At 33.8% G+C, this 17,381-nt stretch overlaps 5 protein-coding genes across 5 annotated transcripts; 3 read left to right on the top strand and 2 right to left on the bottom strand.

Annotated features, from left to right (window-relative positions):
* Positions 1–3,222: 3,222 nt before the first annotated feature.
* LOC108844635 (endoglucanase 15) lies at positions 3,223–5,386 on the bottom strand. The gene is made up of 4 exons (XM_018617919.2): positions 4,979–5,386; positions 4,221–4,880; positions 3,861–4,142; positions 3,223–3,638 (listed from the first exon to the last, which is right to left on the bottom strand). Exons 1-4 carry the CDS (start codon positions 5,213–5,215, stop codon positions 3,321–3,323), a joined length of 1,497 nt encoding a protein of 498 aa, XP_018473421.2. The 5' UTR covers positions 5,216–5,386; the 3' UTR covers positions 3,223–3,320.
* A 1,855-nt stretch (positions 5,387–7,241) lies between these two features.
* LOC108846068 (ras-related protein RABH1b) lies at positions 7,242–9,144 on the bottom strand. Its single transcript, XM_018619276.2, has 6 exons — positions 8,920–9,144; positions 8,488–8,558; positions 8,305–8,393; positions 8,094–8,205; positions 7,836–7,926; positions 7,242–7,624 (listed from the first exon to the last, which is right to left on the bottom strand). Exons 1-6 carry the CDS (start codon positions 9,034–9,036, stop codon positions 7,478–7,480), a joined length of 627 nt encoding a protein of 208 aa, XP_018474778.1. The 5' UTR covers positions 9,037–9,144; the 3' UTR covers positions 7,242–7,477.
* Positions 9,145–9,392: 248 nt separating this feature from the next.
* Positions 9,393–10,169, top strand: LOC108844702 (acyl carrier protein 1, mitochondrial). The gene is given in 3 exon segments (XM_018617990.2): positions 9,393–9,450; positions 9,453–9,592; positions 9,851–10,169. Coding segments are annotated over 3 exon segments (360 nt in total). The 5' UTR covers positions 9,393–9,407; the 3' UTR covers positions 10,028–10,169.
* A 303-nt stretch (positions 10,170–10,472) lies between these two features.
* Positions 10,473–12,452, top strand: LOC108844563 (protein TRIGALACTOSYLDIACYLGLYCEROL 4, chloroplastic). The gene is made up of 4 exons (XM_018617839.2): positions 10,473–10,794; positions 11,102–11,351; positions 11,422–12,087; positions 12,167–12,452. Exons 1-4 carry the CDS (start codon positions 10,523–10,525, stop codon positions 12,350–12,352), a joined length of 1,374 nt encoding a protein of 457 aa, XP_018473341.1. The 5' UTR covers positions 10,473–10,522; the 3' UTR covers positions 12,353–12,452.
* Positions 12,453–16,098: 3,646 nt separating this feature from the next.
* On the top strand, positions 16,099–16,898 carry LOC130509620 (FCS-Like Zinc finger 3-like). Its single transcript, XM_057005776.1, has 2 exons — positions 16,099–16,323; positions 16,436–16,898. The coding sequence occupies exons 1-2, from the start codon at positions 16,214–16,216 to the stop codon at positions 16,608–16,610; spliced, it is 285 nt and encodes a 94-aa protein (XP_056861756.1). The 5' UTR covers positions 16,099–16,213; the 3' UTR covers positions 16,611–16,898.
* The last annotated feature ends 483 nt before the right edge of the window (positions 16,899–17,381 follow it).

The raw sequence follows: 17,381 nt of genomic DNA, 5'->3' as shown, positions 1-17,381 counted from the left end.
AAAACTAGTTTAATTTTTTTTTATTAGATCAATTATTAAAATTAATATTTTTTTGCTGAAATGTTAACTTTATAACAACAAAAAAGGTTGTACAATCTCATGATCCTGAACTAAGGGATCAAAAGAAATGGAAACAATGAGAGGAGTTTCGAGCACAAGAATGCTCTACTTTTGTTGGAGAAGAAAAAAAGAAACAAGTAAATGGACAAAACAGAATCAGAAGAACACGACGAGCTCTAATATTAAAGTTAATATTAATAATAATTATCCAAAATCTAAAAATATATATTAAAATTAAACGAACATATATTAATCATATTATTTTAATAAAAATATATATTAATTTTATTTCAATCTAACAATAAATGTTTTGATCCAACTATTACTTTTTGTAAGTAAAATTTTTATTGTTTATGTTTAAATAGTATAGATGAGCAAAATATATGTAATGGAAAATATAAATAATGGAAAAGAAATGGAAAATATGAACAAAATATAAGTAAAAATAAGTGTACAAAAAGTAAAAACAAAAGTATAAGATTTCAAAATCAATTTTTAATATGTTAGTGTTTTCAAAAATTTAATAAAATAATAAGTATACATATTTTAATAAAATATATAAACTAATAAATATTCGTAAGAAAATTGTGCCCGCATATGCGGACAACACACCTAGTAATAAAATGTTGCAAATGCAGAGCAATGATTGCTAGTCAACTAAACAAATTAGGAACATCATAATAAGACATAAAGAAAGTCCCAACCGTATGAAGATGTGCTGCATCATGCTATAAGCTCAAACTCACAATCATCTGGACACCATCCTTCGAAGTCATCCCACACCTCAAGTCTATCTTCCTCTCGGGAAAATCCTCCTCGTCGTCGCAGTCAATGCGTAAAATAACATTTTCCAAACTCTCTGCATTCGATAGGATGTATTTGGCCACCTCCTCCCTGTATGTTGATCCCCTTACGTACCAATCTAGTGTCTTAAGATGAAGCAAACATTGAGGAACATGTTTTGGTTGCTTCCATGTCAGTTCAGCGTCATGTTCCTGAGACCAAAAACCATTATAATAGATTAATATCTATCTATCTATCTACTATTTTGATTTTACTGGATCCTTGAATTTTAAATATCTATCTATCTACTATTTGGAAACATGGATAAGAAGATAAATGATAATTGTTTAGAAATATAAATAGCAGATTAAGTACTTCGTTTTATATATACATTTAGCCATTACATTTACAATAAACTAAGTATTTCATTTTCGTTTTTCTTTTTATTTACATATTATGCTACTGCATTTAAAATCAATTTAAAATAATTAACTATAATAATTGTTGTTTTTTGTGGTGAAAATAAAAACACAAACTGATATATAGTATTTTAAATATAGTATTACCTTATTTAGTTTAATCAAATAAAAAAATTTTGAAAGTTCAATTTTCAAGAAAACAAAATATCATAAAATTAATAATAACTCATAAAAAACTAATGCTAATTGTTAAAATTTTAGTTGTATGTTTTTCGTTTTAAAATAAATTAACAAAACAACAGATTAATATATGAATTGTACAATTACATTAAATTGCATCAATTTATAAAAAAATTAATATAATATTGTGTACAAATAAAAAAATTATTATCAAACATATAAATTATAAAATAATATATTCTACTCTATATGTAAATCACAAATATAAAATCTACTTGAGCTTTTTTATAAAACCAGTGTTTTGTGAGTTTACGTTGAATATAAGTTAAATTAAACACTCGTGCAGGGGTACGGGTCAAGTTTTAGTATATTATTAAAACCGAAAAACTTTTCGTTTTGTTTGGAAACATGGATAACATGATAAATGATTTTTTTTGAAACATGAATAGTAGATTAAGCACTTCATTTTATTTACACATATAACCATTGCATTTACAATAAATGAAAAACTTCCTTTTGTATTTCTTTTTATTTACAGATTCTTCCACTGTATTTAAATAAATTTAAATTAATTAATTAAAATGGTTGTTGTTTCTTTGTGGTGAAATAAAAACACAAACTGAAATATATATATTATATAAAACAGTTTTTAAATATACTATTATCTTATTTAATTTAATTTAGTCAAATATAAAAATCACTAGAGTTCAATTTTCAAACAAAATATCATAAAATTAATAATAATTCATAGAAAACTAATACAAAAAAAATAAAAACTTTAGTATGTTGTTTGATTTTAAAATAAATTAACGAAAAACAACATGTTAATATATGAATTACATCAAATTGTATCAAGTTATAAATTTTTTAATATAATATATGTACAAATAAAAAAGTTAGTATCATACATCCATAATATAATAATATATTCTACTCTATATATAAATTACAAAATATAAAGAATATACATGAGATGTTTTATAAAACTAATTGTTTATAATTTATGTTGAACACAAGTTAAATCAAACACTCGCACAGGAGTGCGAGTCAAATTCTAGTTTATCATAAAATCTATTTTTTAAAGTAGATTCAACATGATGGAAAAATCTTCTTTATGTACGATAGACATGATTTAAATGTGAAGTCAACACAATTTAGTATACACAAAATAATTTTTGATATAAAACTATTATATATTTGACCCCAAAAAAACTACTATATTAAGATTACTTACGTGTATTAACCATAACCCAAAATTTTCATATTTGTGTAGGTAAAATATAAATTATGTTAACTAAAGATATAAACTGTACCTAGATAATGCGATTTTCTTAATTAACTTACTATCCATGAACAGCCTGTGATACTTGATTAGCTAGAAGAAAAGCCATTAGCCATATCCTCTGCTGATTTGGTTGTAGTTTCACCTGATCATGGTGGAGTTGCAAGTGCTCGCCCTTTTGCCAAGAAGCTATGTTATGATCCTTTAGCAATAGTCGATAAAAGACAATAAGACATCATGGGCACAATGTTGCAGACACTCAAACCCATCGGCAAATACATTTTAACCCAAGGTTCACTGTATACAAAAGGCTATATATGAGCACATTAGTTGATCAGTGTCCTGAAATTTAGATAACATATGATAGATACTAATTTTGTTAGTTTGTGCCTTTTTGTGTATGCACTCGAATTTGGTCTGTTAGTAATATAATGATCAGTGTCCCACTAAATCAAGTTATTATAATCAAATTTTGACTTTGTTTCTACACTTACACAATAAAAAGATGATAATTACTCGCTAGAGCGTCTAGGAGAAATAAGGTCCTCAGACAGTAAATGATGAAAACGAATTCATATAGGTGTAGTTATTTGAGATCATGCGAGGGCAGCAAAAACACCAACAAAAGGAGCAACTGTGACAGTGTCGGGCTCGTTGTGCTGATAATCAGATCGTTCATCTTGGTAAACATCGTTCACATCCGGTCCACCAACAATAGCTCCAACCAAAACATTAGGGTTCGGTTCAGAAGATTTGTACCAAGGGTACCACCCTTCATTGCATGCCTTCAGTTTAGGATCTTTCTTGATTGACACTATAGAGGCTCCTCTATGGTGTGGTCTATTAGGATAATTGGTCCCGAATCCAACCATGTAGCTCATGCTCTTGGGGTTTGACCCAAGTATGTAGTCTACCTAGTAACATAAACATGTACATATCATGAAAAAAAATTATTATCTTAATGAATGAATGAATTTCCACGCAGAAAATTTTAAAATTAATTTTTGAACACTTTTAACTTTAACATTTGACCAAAAAAATAACTAAATAATAATAAACTAATATATGAAATCCAGGGTCAGTCCACTTAATGTTATATTCATTGAGCCGACTCAAAAACTGAATGCTTGACTTACCTGCGCCCGTGCGAGGCCGAGAAGATCAGAAGCTTGAAGAACACCATTGGGGCACTGGACGGAAGCTTGTGCAGCCTCAAGATATTTACTATAACTTGATAAGACGAAAGAAGCAGTAGCTGTGTATTGGAGGTTTTCCCATGGCAAGAACCAAAGCAAACCTCCTGGAGTTTTCTTAACGTTACTATAACCCTTTTGAGCACAGTTGCATATAAACTGCTCGGCCATTGTTTTATACTCTGCCATCTTTCCTTCGTTCTTTACTTTCCCTTCAAACACAAGCTAATATTTACGGAAAAAATAATGTGTTAAATGCTTGTTTCTTGACTATCAAGTTAAGAACAGATCACATTAACCTACCTTGGCTGCCAAGACTTGTGCCCCTACGAACTTATCGTCCCAAGAGAAAGCATACCTCACACCTCCGCTGTTTGAAGCTTGTGTTAAATAATCGAGATACATCTGGTCTCCTGTGGCCCGGTGAAGCCAAGCTGCAGCCCATAACAACTCATCTTCATGGCCACTACTTGTGTAAAAGCCAGCCGCGTTAGTAATGGAGTCATGATAAACTCCGGGATGATTTTTACCGAATTCAAATAGATCTCTGGCGTGACTAATGAGTGTGTTGGCATAGGCTGCATCAGACGGAGCAAATGCAAGAGAAGCTGCAGCCATAGCCGCAGCTGTCTCGCCGGCCAGGTCAGCACCTGGATGCTGAGCATCAATGCGGTATGATGGACGTGGATGTGAAGTGTTCATGTCCTCTGGTCTCATCCAGCAGGCATGGTCTAACTTACCATCTCCCACCTGTCCGTAAAGTACATTGGGCTCTGGATGAGCTTTAATGAGATAGTCAGTGGCCCATTTAAGAGCCATGAGGACGTTTTGATGCTCATTGTGGGCATGGAGCTGAGATGCCATCTCTACACTGCCCCACGCTAGCATCGTTGTGGTGAACGCCAAAGGAAATCCAAACTTCATGTTGTCTCCAGCATCATAATACCCTCCACTGAGATCAATCTATATTTGCACAATTAGCAAAATATTTTACTTAATAAATAATCGTTACAACAAATTATGGTAGTAAAGATGTAAAAGAAGATTAGGGTTTAGATTACATGAACATCAGAACCGTCTCCAGGTGCAGAATCCCCTCTCCATTGAACTCTTTGGTCTGATGGCAATTTTCCAGAGCGTTGAGCTTCAAAATACAAAAGACTCTTTGTGAGAGCTTCTCCGTAATTTAAACCTGCAGAAACTTTTCCACTAGCAATCGATAATAGTAACAACACAATGCACATGCTTTTGATTGTGAGGAAGCATTGTGATGACCTAGGTCTTATCACGCAATACATGGCTTAGATCGTTTTTACTAACAAAAAAAATACAGTATTTTGATCATATCGTATATATATTGATTAATGGTTTCTATAAAATGACTAGTATATATACTTCCTTATTTATAGGTATCATTCTCTAACTGGCACCAGAAAATTTAAGTGAATCATGAGCGGAGCCAATGGAAATATATTATTTTCTGATTCTAGTCTATTCTATTAATATATAGGATTATTCTGATGATCAATGCATTCAATCTTCACGGATTAGGTAACATATTCCTAAACTATGTGCTAACTTTAACTAATTTTGAGGCAAATAATTTAAATGATTAACGCGTGAAGATTCTAGTGCATAAAATATGATAATGAGTGTGGAAACGTCCATACCCTAATAGTTTTCAGAACTGATCAATAAAATTAACATACTTAAACGTACAAAATCTCAAATACTTATGAGGATAAATAGTTATTCCAAAATATTTCAACACTGAGAAAGATAGACTTATAAAAAGCATGGAAGTGTTAGTTGATTCACGTTCCAAGTGTGAAACTTCTCATCAAATGGTGAATGAGCCCATGATTGTCTACCCAACTATCTGCCGCCCCAAGTAATAGCCTTTACAGCTTTAAAATAATTCCTTTGAAAACTAAATTAAAATAAATATATAGTTATGTAATAATGTACATTGTCTGTAGTCTGTATATGAAGAAGAGTCGTGTACTTTGTTTAAAAAAAAAGAAGAAGAAGAAGAGTCTCCTGATTTTTCTTTTCCGGCAGCTTCAAATGTAATTTGTAATTATGAATTTCACAGTTTATGGCACGTGAACACAAGTTGAATCCGTGAATAATAATTTAAAAACATAATTGTCATAGAAATAGTTAAACAGCACCGGCACTCGAATTTATGAGTTCATGGGGTTCATCCTCCTATCATTTAAATTTAGTGCTGATGAGTATGTAAGAAATTCAAGAACTACGTTTGATCTCCAAAATAAAACAAAATTGGACCTAAATCAAGAAATTTTACATATATAGAAAGAAAACAAAAAACACAATCGAGATCGAATGAAATAAATATTAATTTGTAACTTTATTTTTTTATCTCTATTGACTGTGCATATACATTCTAATATAAAAAAGTTGTTCTATCAACAAATGTTTTTTTTTTTTTGAACTGTGTTCTATCAACAAATGTTAAATTAGTAAAAACATTTGATAATTAAAATCAAAATATAAAGTTTACATATGTAAAATCATATAGAAGTACACATCTTCACAGTAGCATGTTTAACACAAGAACAAGAAAAAGAAAACATATTATGTCATAGAAAGACAAAAGTCCTTGTAATAGTGACACCGTTTGCGTCCTGCTATTCGTGTGGAGGCAATCTAAGCGATGACTATAAATGAGTGATTGAAAGAGAGGTTCACAGTTGTCCAAAAAAAAAAAAAAGAGAGGTTCACGTTCACAATAAGCTAAACTCATAAGTCAAAAGTCAAAACTAGTAAAGTTACTAAGTTTTTTTTTTTTTGAAACACTTTAAAGTTAGTAAGTAATGGACTGAATTTGCCTAAAGCTAATTCATAAACAATGTGCAAAAATAATATAATTCTAAGACTAGAAAACAATTGTAGAAGCTATAATCAGTCTTCAACTATACATAGAAACTCACAAATATATAGGGGATAATAGAAACTCACTAACTTTTCACGGATGCTGTGGTTTGTATCATCTATGAATTCTCCATACATAAAACTTTTTGTTAAGCAATAAAATAAAATTATAGAAATTAAACTTAAGTGTTATTAAACAAGGATCATATACGAGTTATAAATTATATTACTAAACTGAGATAATCGCTGATAATGAATTTTTTTATCATCTGGTACACTGTATACTGTTACTATCCAACAATACATATAAATCACCTAGTACGCAGCAATACATTTAAATCTTGTAAATTTTTTATGCAACATTGTTTGTGTTTTGGTGTTGTGATGTGCTTCTTTCTCTACTCACTTGTCTTAACATGAAAGGAAGAAACAAGAAGAGTCTGTCTAGTTTATAAAGATACAGTTATAAAATCCAATACATAGACAAATCACAGTTTTGGGAAAAGTTGTTAAAACTAACAAAAAGTACTGAAGCAGAGAGCATTTGAAAATCCAAAGACCAAAAAAACTAAAACAATCTGATGAAAAAAAAGGCTCGAGGACTTTTATATCTGTGTTTTTTTTTCTTGTTCTCTGTCAATTTGTTGTGGTGGTTGCAAATTTTAACAAGAACATCCTCCTGATTGCTGCTGAGCCAAAGATGCATTGGCGTTGGAAGACTTGAGATTAACATCAACCATATCCTCTTGCTTTGTCGAAGACAGTGTTTCCATGCCGGGCAAAGCTGCTGCGATCTTGCGGAAAAGCGCCTACAAAATCATATAAAGATGGGACATAGACATTACGTTCTGACTATGCGGTGATTGTTTAGAGAGTATCAACGGGAGACCATATGAATATGTAGATTGGTAATAAGAAGTCTAGGTTAATTAACTATTGATGGGACTTAATCTAGCAGGAACGTTTGTGTTGTTGTCTAAGAAATTCTCACGAATATGTGGCAGAGAAGATCTCTGTTACCTTTATGTTGAAGCCTGCTTTGGCACTGGTTTCGATAAACATTACATTAAGCTCACGAGCCTTGGCTTCTGCTTCCTCTATTGACACTTGCCTGAGAAAACAATGGTTAGTACTATAGTACAAAAAGACAAGGGTTACAATTTCAAACCGTGTTCAATCAAGGAACAGTAAACATACTTGCTATTGAACAGTAATCTGCACATCACGATTAAAACAGAAAAATGTAAAGAGAGAGATGGTAGATTAATCAGTAAATACCTTTTGTCGACAAGGTCGGTTTTATTTCCCACAAGCACAACTATGACATCACTACCACGCTCTGTCCTAACCTCATCGATCCACTTAGTAGTGTTTAGGAAGGATTGCCTGCCTATAAGTCAAAGGAAAACAAAATGATCAAGTTTTCACAATGCAAGGAACATTGATGAGGAAGAACTGAACAGAGAAAGGGGTAAGAAGGTTCACATACTAGCAACATCATAGACAATAACAGCGACAGAAGAATCCCTAATATAGCTCGGAATAAGACTCCTGAATCTCTCTTGCCCTGCCGTATCCCTGTCATATATTTCATTCATCTCTCAAAGTTAAATTTACCAAAACCATGAGATCTGCTCAAAAGCATCATACGAAAACTTGAAAAGAGGTTTACCACAACTGCAGTCTAACAGTCCGATCTTCGAGGTACATTGTCTTTGACAAAAAATCAATACCAATTGTGGCCTGATGATTACAAAAAAAACAACATAAACTACTTAGAAAAAAAAAAGCAATTAACATTGTGTATAATGATCATAAGCATTAAGCGAGCATGGTCCACTTACTATCAAAACCTAAAACATAATGATCACAGTTACAATTCAAGGTCACATACTCTTCCATTCATAAATTGAGAACTACTTCGATTTAGTCAGAGCTAACTAGTCCAGATTCCCATTACTGTTTCTACGATCCTCGACTATGATCATTCTACAGACTGTTACGTACCAAATGATCTAAACGCTTTTCAGATTACACAGAATCGATCTCGAGTCCTTGAAAATGGATCTCGAATACACTAGATCGGGGAAACGAAGCGAGTTACCTGGTAAGTGTTGTCGAATTTGTCGTACATGAATCGAGTGATGATACTCGTCTTCCCCACGGATTGATCTCCCAGAAACACCAGCTTATACTTGGCCAGTGCAGAGACCGGAGCCATGATTCCTCGAGCGATCAAACTAGCCTGACGGATCTGAGATACGTCTCGAGATCTCGCGAGGGGAAGCAGTTTCCAATACTCGCCGGAGAGATTAGTGTGATATATTATTCGTAAGCTGAAAAAGGAAGATCACTGGGTTATTTATGTGAAATTAGAAACTAATAGGGATAATTCACAATTTATAGAAAGTTAGATACGTATTAATAAATTTAAGGATATAGAAAGGCCCATAAATCAACTTGGGCTGGGCTTTTAAAACGGGGCACGTGATAAGAACGTGCCTTCTAGTATGACCTTTTCGCCAATTTAGTTTCTTTCGTGTATCACTCTCTCTCTCATCCAAATCCCTAAATCTCGAGAGCTCGACGGAGATGGCACTGAGAACTGCAGTCCTTCGTCACCTTAGGGTTCCCGTCACGGATCGAACCAGTCTCAAATTGGGTTCCTTGGTTCGATCCGTGCTTTCTCTTCTCACGATGACCATCTCAGCAAGCAGGATGTCGTCGACAGAGTTCTCGATGTTGTCAAGTGCTTCCCTAAAGTCGATCCAGCTAAGGTCAGTTTCGATCTTCGCCTGATTCGTCTCAAATAAGTGATCAGTTCATGCCTTTAGTTATGTCAATGGACACGCTCTTTTGTAGCTTTTGGTTGATTCGTATTTGCTAATGGTATATGAAACGATGTCGCATTGGTAGTTAGGATTATTGATATCAATGGCTTAGCTAGTAAGCTGCAAATGTTTTTGAAATTTAATGTTTCTGTGATGAGTTTTGTTGTTGTTGTTTAATGAGGTTTGGCAACTTGAATCGCACAGGTGACTCCTGAAGTTCATTTCCAAAAGGATTTGGGATTAGATAGTTTGGACACGGTGGAGATAGTGATGGCTATTGAAGAGGAGTTCAAGCTTGAGATCCCAGACAAAGAAGCTGACAAGATCGACTCTTGCCCTCTTGCCATTGAATACGTTTTCAACCATCCCATGTCTAGCTGATCTCTCGTGGTTTCTCTCCTTTTGTTTTGTTTGTATGATGTTCTCTCAAGTTATCTCTTGAAAATGAGATTTTGCAAATAAATTCGAGCATATTCTTGTGACTCTTTCATTTTTCCATAAAAGAAACCATTTTGGCTTTTGATTCTTTGTAATTCGACACTTTTGGAGCTATTACAATCTGTCTTTTATGCAAAAATAAAAGATCAAATCAAATATTCTTTTGTTTTCTTTAAAGAACAAAAGGTTTATCCCACAGAAGATTCAAACAATAACTGCAAACAAGATCATCGCGTCACCTGACGAGTCTTGTTTTGCCAAGATTTTTGGGTTTATGAACTGTTTGACACAGGCCCATTAAAATAATGAAAAAGCCCATATTGGTTAAACTAAAAGGCCCATTCAAAAGCTTAAACCCCTTTTGCCTCCTTAGCCAGGAGAGAGATAAGGAAGAAGAAGAAGAAGAAGAAGAAGAAATAGGAGAGGAGGAAGACGAAAATGGCGAACCTCAACTCCGCAATTGACTCAGTCTTCTGGGACCAGAACGTTTCTTCACCCCAAACCCTCGAAGGAACTGCTCGTTACGTTCCCGGTGAACCATTTCCCGTGGACGGTGCACGAGCAAGCCGCTCTCACCGGATTCAACAGCTCTCTCTTCTCCGAGAAGGCTTTCCTCTCGGAATCATCCCTGCTTTTGCTCCTTCTTCCGACAAGAGACTCGGCTCTTTCTCCCTCAACTCCCTCTTGCTCAGCCCTTCCTCTTCCAACTGGTTAGATAACTTTTCACTTTAGTGTTTGTTGTGTGAGTCACGTTCAAAGGTTTTAGCTTTGAGTTCAAGAACACGACTTTATACCACATTTTGATGCTTTGTCTTTTTTTCTCACAGTGTTGTTGGATTTGATTGAGACATGTGGTGTTTGACTGAGTGATGTTAAGGTTTTAGCTGAGGCTTTTGGTTCAAAAGCACGGCATTACCACATTAGATTGTTCTGTCTTTTTTCTCACTGTTGTTGGATTTGATTTACACATGTTCTGTATAGGTTTATTCACTCGAGTTGGTTTACTGGTCGTTGTAGGTGGGTAGGATTGGTTGGACAGTTCAAACCAAGGAAGCTCTTTGCTGATATCAAAGCAAATATCAACAAGGCAGAGGAATGGGATCTCAAGCTTTTCAAAGACACAACAAAACACATTGTAGACAAATCTCTCTACTCGCTTGGTTTATGGACTCAGATTGCGTTAGGCTCTTCTTCCTCTCTCTTGCTGAGCGCTGAACGGCATGGAGATAAAGACGGACTCAGAAAGAAGTTGATGTTTATTCATCCGGTACGCATCTATTTCTTCACCCTTGAGAATGTTTTAAGCACTTCTAATTAATGGTTTCGTTTTTGAGCAGCTTGAGAAACATGACCTCACTGTGGAAGCAGCTTGGCCGGACTTGTTTTTGGACCATAAAGGACGCTTCTGGGATGTTCCTGAGTCATTAAACTTTGATGTCTCCTCGCTTGCTCCAGAGTCCGGTCTTCAATACCGTTTTGGTGTACACAAAAGCAAGGGTGATCCTCACCCTGTGAATGCTGCTGGTGAGAGTTATGGTGGAGGTGATGCTCCTGCTTCTTTGATGCCTGGTTTATGCGCCAAGGCTGCAGTTTCATACAAGGCTAAGAAAAACTTGTGGAAGCCCAAAGAGGAAGAAGACAACAACACCGAAGAAGAAGATGATGATGCACCTGTTTTTCTACCTTACGATATAAGGCTAAAGGAGCCTCATGCAGCAGTTTCGGGGATACTAGGTAGCAGCTTGGCAGCTTGGGTTACAGGCGGAGGCAAGAAGCGGAGTCCGATGAGCGCAGATGTGTTTGGTTCTGCTTGTTGTACGTTCCAGAAAGGGCGGTTTAGTAAGCTGTATGGTGACCTAACACGAGTAGATGCTCGCGTGGACGTGTCCTCAGCTTCTGCTCTTGCTAAAAGAATCTTTGACGCAGTTAGAAGATCTTCAGGTAGTGACAAAACAGATGACACATTGGGTTCTCCCAGACTCAGCCTGATATTCCAGCAACAGGTATTATTAATCAGCTTCTTGTCAAAAAGTGTTTTGGTGTAAAGAATGAACTTATATAATCAATGCCACAACTTTGCAGGTTGCAGGTCCAATCGTTTTCAAAGTAGACTCGCAGTTTCAGCTAGGGAAGTATGGTGCAGAAATTGAGGATCTTATTTACAGTTTGAACTACTCGTTGAGGCTTCTTGAGTCTGGAAAAGTTGTGGCTTGGTATTCTCCAAAGAGAAAAGAAGGCATGGTCGAGCTTCGAGTTTTTGAGTTTTAGATCTTTCTTTAGTTTTGTACCATTTGAAAATCTGTATCGGAAGATGCTACACTTGGTAAAGTCTTTTTGGTTTAAATCTAGTTGAAGATCTTATGCTTCTTATGACAGACCTTCTCAAAATGATATTAAGATTGAAATATTGTCAAGATATGGACATTACATGAAACAGCTAAAATCTTCAAGAAAACATTGGATGTATCCCATCCTCTTGGACAAGATCTCACTCCACCAGGGTCAACAAGTCACTCTCTTTACACAAATTTATAGAATTTATTTTATTATGATGCAAATAGATCACCAGATGTGAGTTTTTACTTTTAACATAAGAAACGTAAATCTTCGCAAGACAATTTATTGTAGTATTAATATAGTTTGTTGTACAGATAAAACGTGAAAATAAATCTTCATAACCTATATAAATTTATCAAGAGTAAAGCTGTGATTTAACATGATTACCAAAAAAAAAAAAAGAGTAAAGCTGTGCTTTAAGAGCTCTCTAGTTTGTAATAAAAAATAAATTGCTACAAAATTGGTGAAGTTTTTTTGGGTCGATTGAACATTTGATTTGTCTCTGCTTAAACCGGTTTCAGCAGTTTTAGGAACCTTTTCAACTGCCCGAAAGGAAGTGGCTACTGGCTAGTGGCTAAAGCTTAGGAACTAGAACATCTGAAATTAATCTACGGCTGAGATCATTTAGGATAACAGATCAGCGGCTATCAAAACAACAGAATTTAATTCCCATGCGACCCTAAGACCTCGTTAACCGCCACGTATCAAAAACTCCCAGCGAGATTCTTTACACGTGTCTATGAAAGGTAGGAAAAACAGGGTACTGCAAGAGCAGCTGTCATGGGCCCGAGAGACAAAAACGTCAATTACTGGGCCTGGAAAAGGTCACTATGGGTCCCACATTAATTATAAAAGGGTTTTGCCTAGTCAGCTCCTCGTTCGATATTCTCAAACTCTAGTGGGATGTATTCCCCCACTCGGAAGGCCTTGTTGTATCGGCGACAGATGACAAGTTGTGTGGTCATGTGCCACTTTCTTTTTTGGACCTTTATTAATAAAAATGGTCACAGAACAGCATCATTTTTCATATGTAATATTAATACATTTTTTTGTTATGTATATAATGGTTTGCCATTTTTTTTTTTTTTGATATCTCTGGTGTCTGGGCAGCCACTTTCCCAAATATTCCCCGAAGGGGTCCAGCGCCCCAGTAGTAAGGATGTTAAATCGCTGTGGCCGAGTTTCGAAGCTGGGTGGCGGGCACCTCAGCCGAGGTTCCATTACCACCAGGCTACGAAGCCCGGTTATGGTTTGCCATTCGTAATGTGAGTCATTGCTTACTCAGAAACGATGAGTGCTTGACGTGATCTTCGGTTAAATAATTAATAAAAAACAAGACTAGTACGTATGATACTCATATATTAGTGGTATATTTCAACAGGAAAGATTATATTATGAATCAGAAGCATAAATCTATGTTATTTCCAAGTCGGTTCTGATTTTTATATGGAAACTCCACGTATGTGACACGTTACACACGCATATGTACGCAATACAAAATGATACGCTATCAAATTTATTACACTGAATAAAATAGGCCGCTAACGTCACGCTGTTGCTCGTTCATACTATATTCCAGCCGAATATTATGTCTTTGATGTCTGAATGAGAAGTAAATGCATGTTCTTAGAGCATTTAGGCTATGTAGATCGTATTGAAATGTGACGTGTTTTTTATTTTGAATGTTGCTTACTTGCTTGCGCCAAGACTATTCTACGTATTGTCAAACAAAGGGATTCGGACTATATTTTTGTGTAAATATTTTATTTATATGTATAAAATAAATTACTACTTGTTTTTTTTTTGCTTAAAAAATTAGTACTGGTTGAAAAGATATTTAATTTCCTCCAATGGTTTCTTTGAATTGGTTACAGTGATTCATATCACGTGTGACGTGTTCCAAGATGTTTTGTTTCATCACAAAATACACAGAGCTATTCACTAATTAATCACTAGACTATAGTAGTAAAAAGAACGTTATTGTCTAGGGAATTAATGAATATTTTTTTCTGAATAGGATATCTATACTATTATTTGCGAAGTAATTTTTCGCAACGAAGCTCTCACGTTAAAAGTTAGACTGGCTAATATCGATACTATCCTTAATGAATAAAATTTACAAATTAACTAAAACAAACAAATGAATTTAAAACTATTTAATGGTTAATATCATTTATATCCTTATGAATAAAATCTATAAATTAGCTGAAATAAAAAAAAAAGAATTTTAAATTGTTTGATTATATAAGTGACTAAAATTAATAATAATAAAAATCTTCCAAAATCTAAATTATATATTTTAAAATAAAAGATAACTCTTATATAGATTGTGTTGTTATCTGAAATATATTTTAATAAAAAGTTAAAATTAAAAAAAACAGAAACATATAAATATTAATCAAATGAAATTCTTAATTTTATATAATTGAAAAAGGAATATTGAGTGATTCTAAGATTTAATAATTAATGATGGTAAGACTGATTAATATCTTTTATACTCTTAATGAATAGAATTTATAAATTAGCTAAAATAAAAAGTGAATTTAAAATTATTTAGTGGTTAATATCATTTATATCATTATGAATAAATTCTTTAAATTAGCTAAAATAAAAAGAGGAATTTAAAATTATTTGATTATATAAGTGACTAAAATTAATAATATTAAAAATTATTCAAAATATAAATTATATATTTTAAAATAAAAAGATAATTCTTATATAGATTGTGTTATTATCTGAAAATATATTTTAATAACAAGTTAAAATTAAAAAAAAGAAACATATAACTTAATATTAATAAAAAAATCTTAATTTTATATAATTGAAAAAAGAATATTAAGTGATTCTAAGATCTATTTATTAATGATGGTCAGATGAGATAACTATTAGAAAACAACATGATAAAACTATTGTGTCAAATATATTTATATTTTAATAATATTTATTATTATAATTTTTTAATTAGTAATGCATTTAGTAATAAGTAATTATAAATTATTTACGCCCGCTGTGCGGACCAAACAACTAGTTAATGAAATATTTGATAAGTACAATCAGTAAACAAATGAGAGGTGATTATAAATTTACACGCACACATGGAATGAAACATTGTCCAGTCGAATCCTAAAATTCAGAGCGCAGAAAGTACAAACAAGAACAGTAGAAAATTTTACAAATCGTTGAAGTACAAAATATCAATAATATAAAATGTATTATCTTAGAAGCTTTCATTAAATGTTCCAATTTTATATTTAGGAAAAGTCCATCAATCATGCGTTATGCATGTTATCGTGGCCAACGAATCTCACAAACGCAAGACTTGTTTTGATTCCCCTCGTCGAACCAGATCCACCCAAATTATTATAATTCAGAAGAAGAAAAAACTAAATTATATGTTCTTTATTGCTCGACGTTACAAAAAAAAACTAATTTATAGTGAATTTATACCCAAAAAAATATGACTTAAATATAGACGACACAAAAAGACACTAATAAAAGAATGAATTATTGAACTTAAACGTATAGATCTTTCGAGAATTTGGCCAAGGAAAGAAAGAACGGTGCAGATGTATTAAAGACCACAGAGACTCTAGTGGTCCGTGACACAGGTGATTCACTCGTGTCAACAATAAAGTCCTAAAGGCTGGCTTTATATATGGACACCAAATCAATCAGCTTCCACCTCCTCCTCCTCTTTCCTTCTTCTTCTTCTTCTTCCTCTCTGAGCTAAATCTTGAATCTGCTTCAGCAGTCCACTCTCTTCCTCAATTCCAAATCTTTTTCGATTAGCAAATGGCTTCGTATTACTCTGCGTTTTTCGGCAGTGAAGAGCCACACTTTTTGGAATCATGCTCTCTTTGCAGTAAACACCTTGGTCTTAACTCCGACATCTTCATGTACAGGTACTGAATCAGATCATGCCCTAATCAAATTCCTGGATCTGTGATTTGAAAATTCATTGCCTTTATAATTGATATTAATAAGATCTTTTCTTGATTTTTTAAATCTAAACAGAGGAGACACAGCGTTTTGTAGCATAGAGTGTAGAGAAGAACAGATTGAATCTGATGAAGCCAAGGAGAGAAGCTGGAAACTTTCTGCTAGATCTCTCCGTAAAAAATCTTCTGAAGCTGCAAAAGATTCAGCCGCCGGAAAAACCGTTCGGACAGGAACACTCGTGGTCGCCTAGTATAATATTTTTATTACATAAGAAAACCAAAGCATGTAGCTTTTGTGTATACCCTTTTTGTCTAAAGCTATATATATATCACCCTTCTTTTAAGAAAAACCTGCAAAATTTTGTTCTGTTTCTATCTATCTTGCTCTTGATCGGGGATCTGAGGAGTTGTAAGATCTTGTTAAGTTGGAGTTCGGGAGAGTGAGAGGTATTGATCTCTTGGGGGTTTAATTTTTGATCGATGTTCCAATAAGAAACAGAGCATACTATTTATGTTCTCAATTCAAATTTCCTATCTTCCTCATCTTCTAATTTTATTCACACTTGTGCTGTTAAGATCGAGCTTCACCAGAAGTCGAGAGTTTTTAAATTGTATCCGCCGTCAATCACAACTTCATTTTCTGATTGTTCATTGCGTTGTGCATTTTCCGGCGGAGCAACAGTTATATTTGGGCCCAAATGGGCTTTAAATAAGCCCATTAACACAACGCCATTGGCGCTTCCTTTTTAACGCAAGATAGGTCATAATCAGAAGTCTAATGGGTATCCGCAGTGTTTTTGAAACCCGACTCAGATCCGCGGTTAGCGGTTAGATCGATAAATCCAGTAATCCGAGATAAATCTCGTTCGGGTTTTGTGAAAAACCCAAAATTTAAAAATCCGCAAAAACTCACTAAAATCCAAAACCCAATACCGATTGAATCACTAGTTGAACCAATAGATAACATTTATATTTTCTAAAACTTTTAATTTTTTTTTAGATTCTTTTTTATATTCTAAATT

This window comes from Raphanus sativus, chromosome 3 (genome assembly GCF_000801105.2).
Source record: "Raphanus sativus cultivar WK10039 chromosome 3, ASM80110v3, whole genome shotgun sequence".
NCBI classification, from domain to species: domain Eukaryota; kingdom Viridiplantae; phylum Streptophyta; class Magnoliopsida; order Brassicales; family Brassicaceae; genus Raphanus; species Raphanus sativus.
This window is presented reverse-complemented; position numbering and strand designations above follow the sequence as displayed.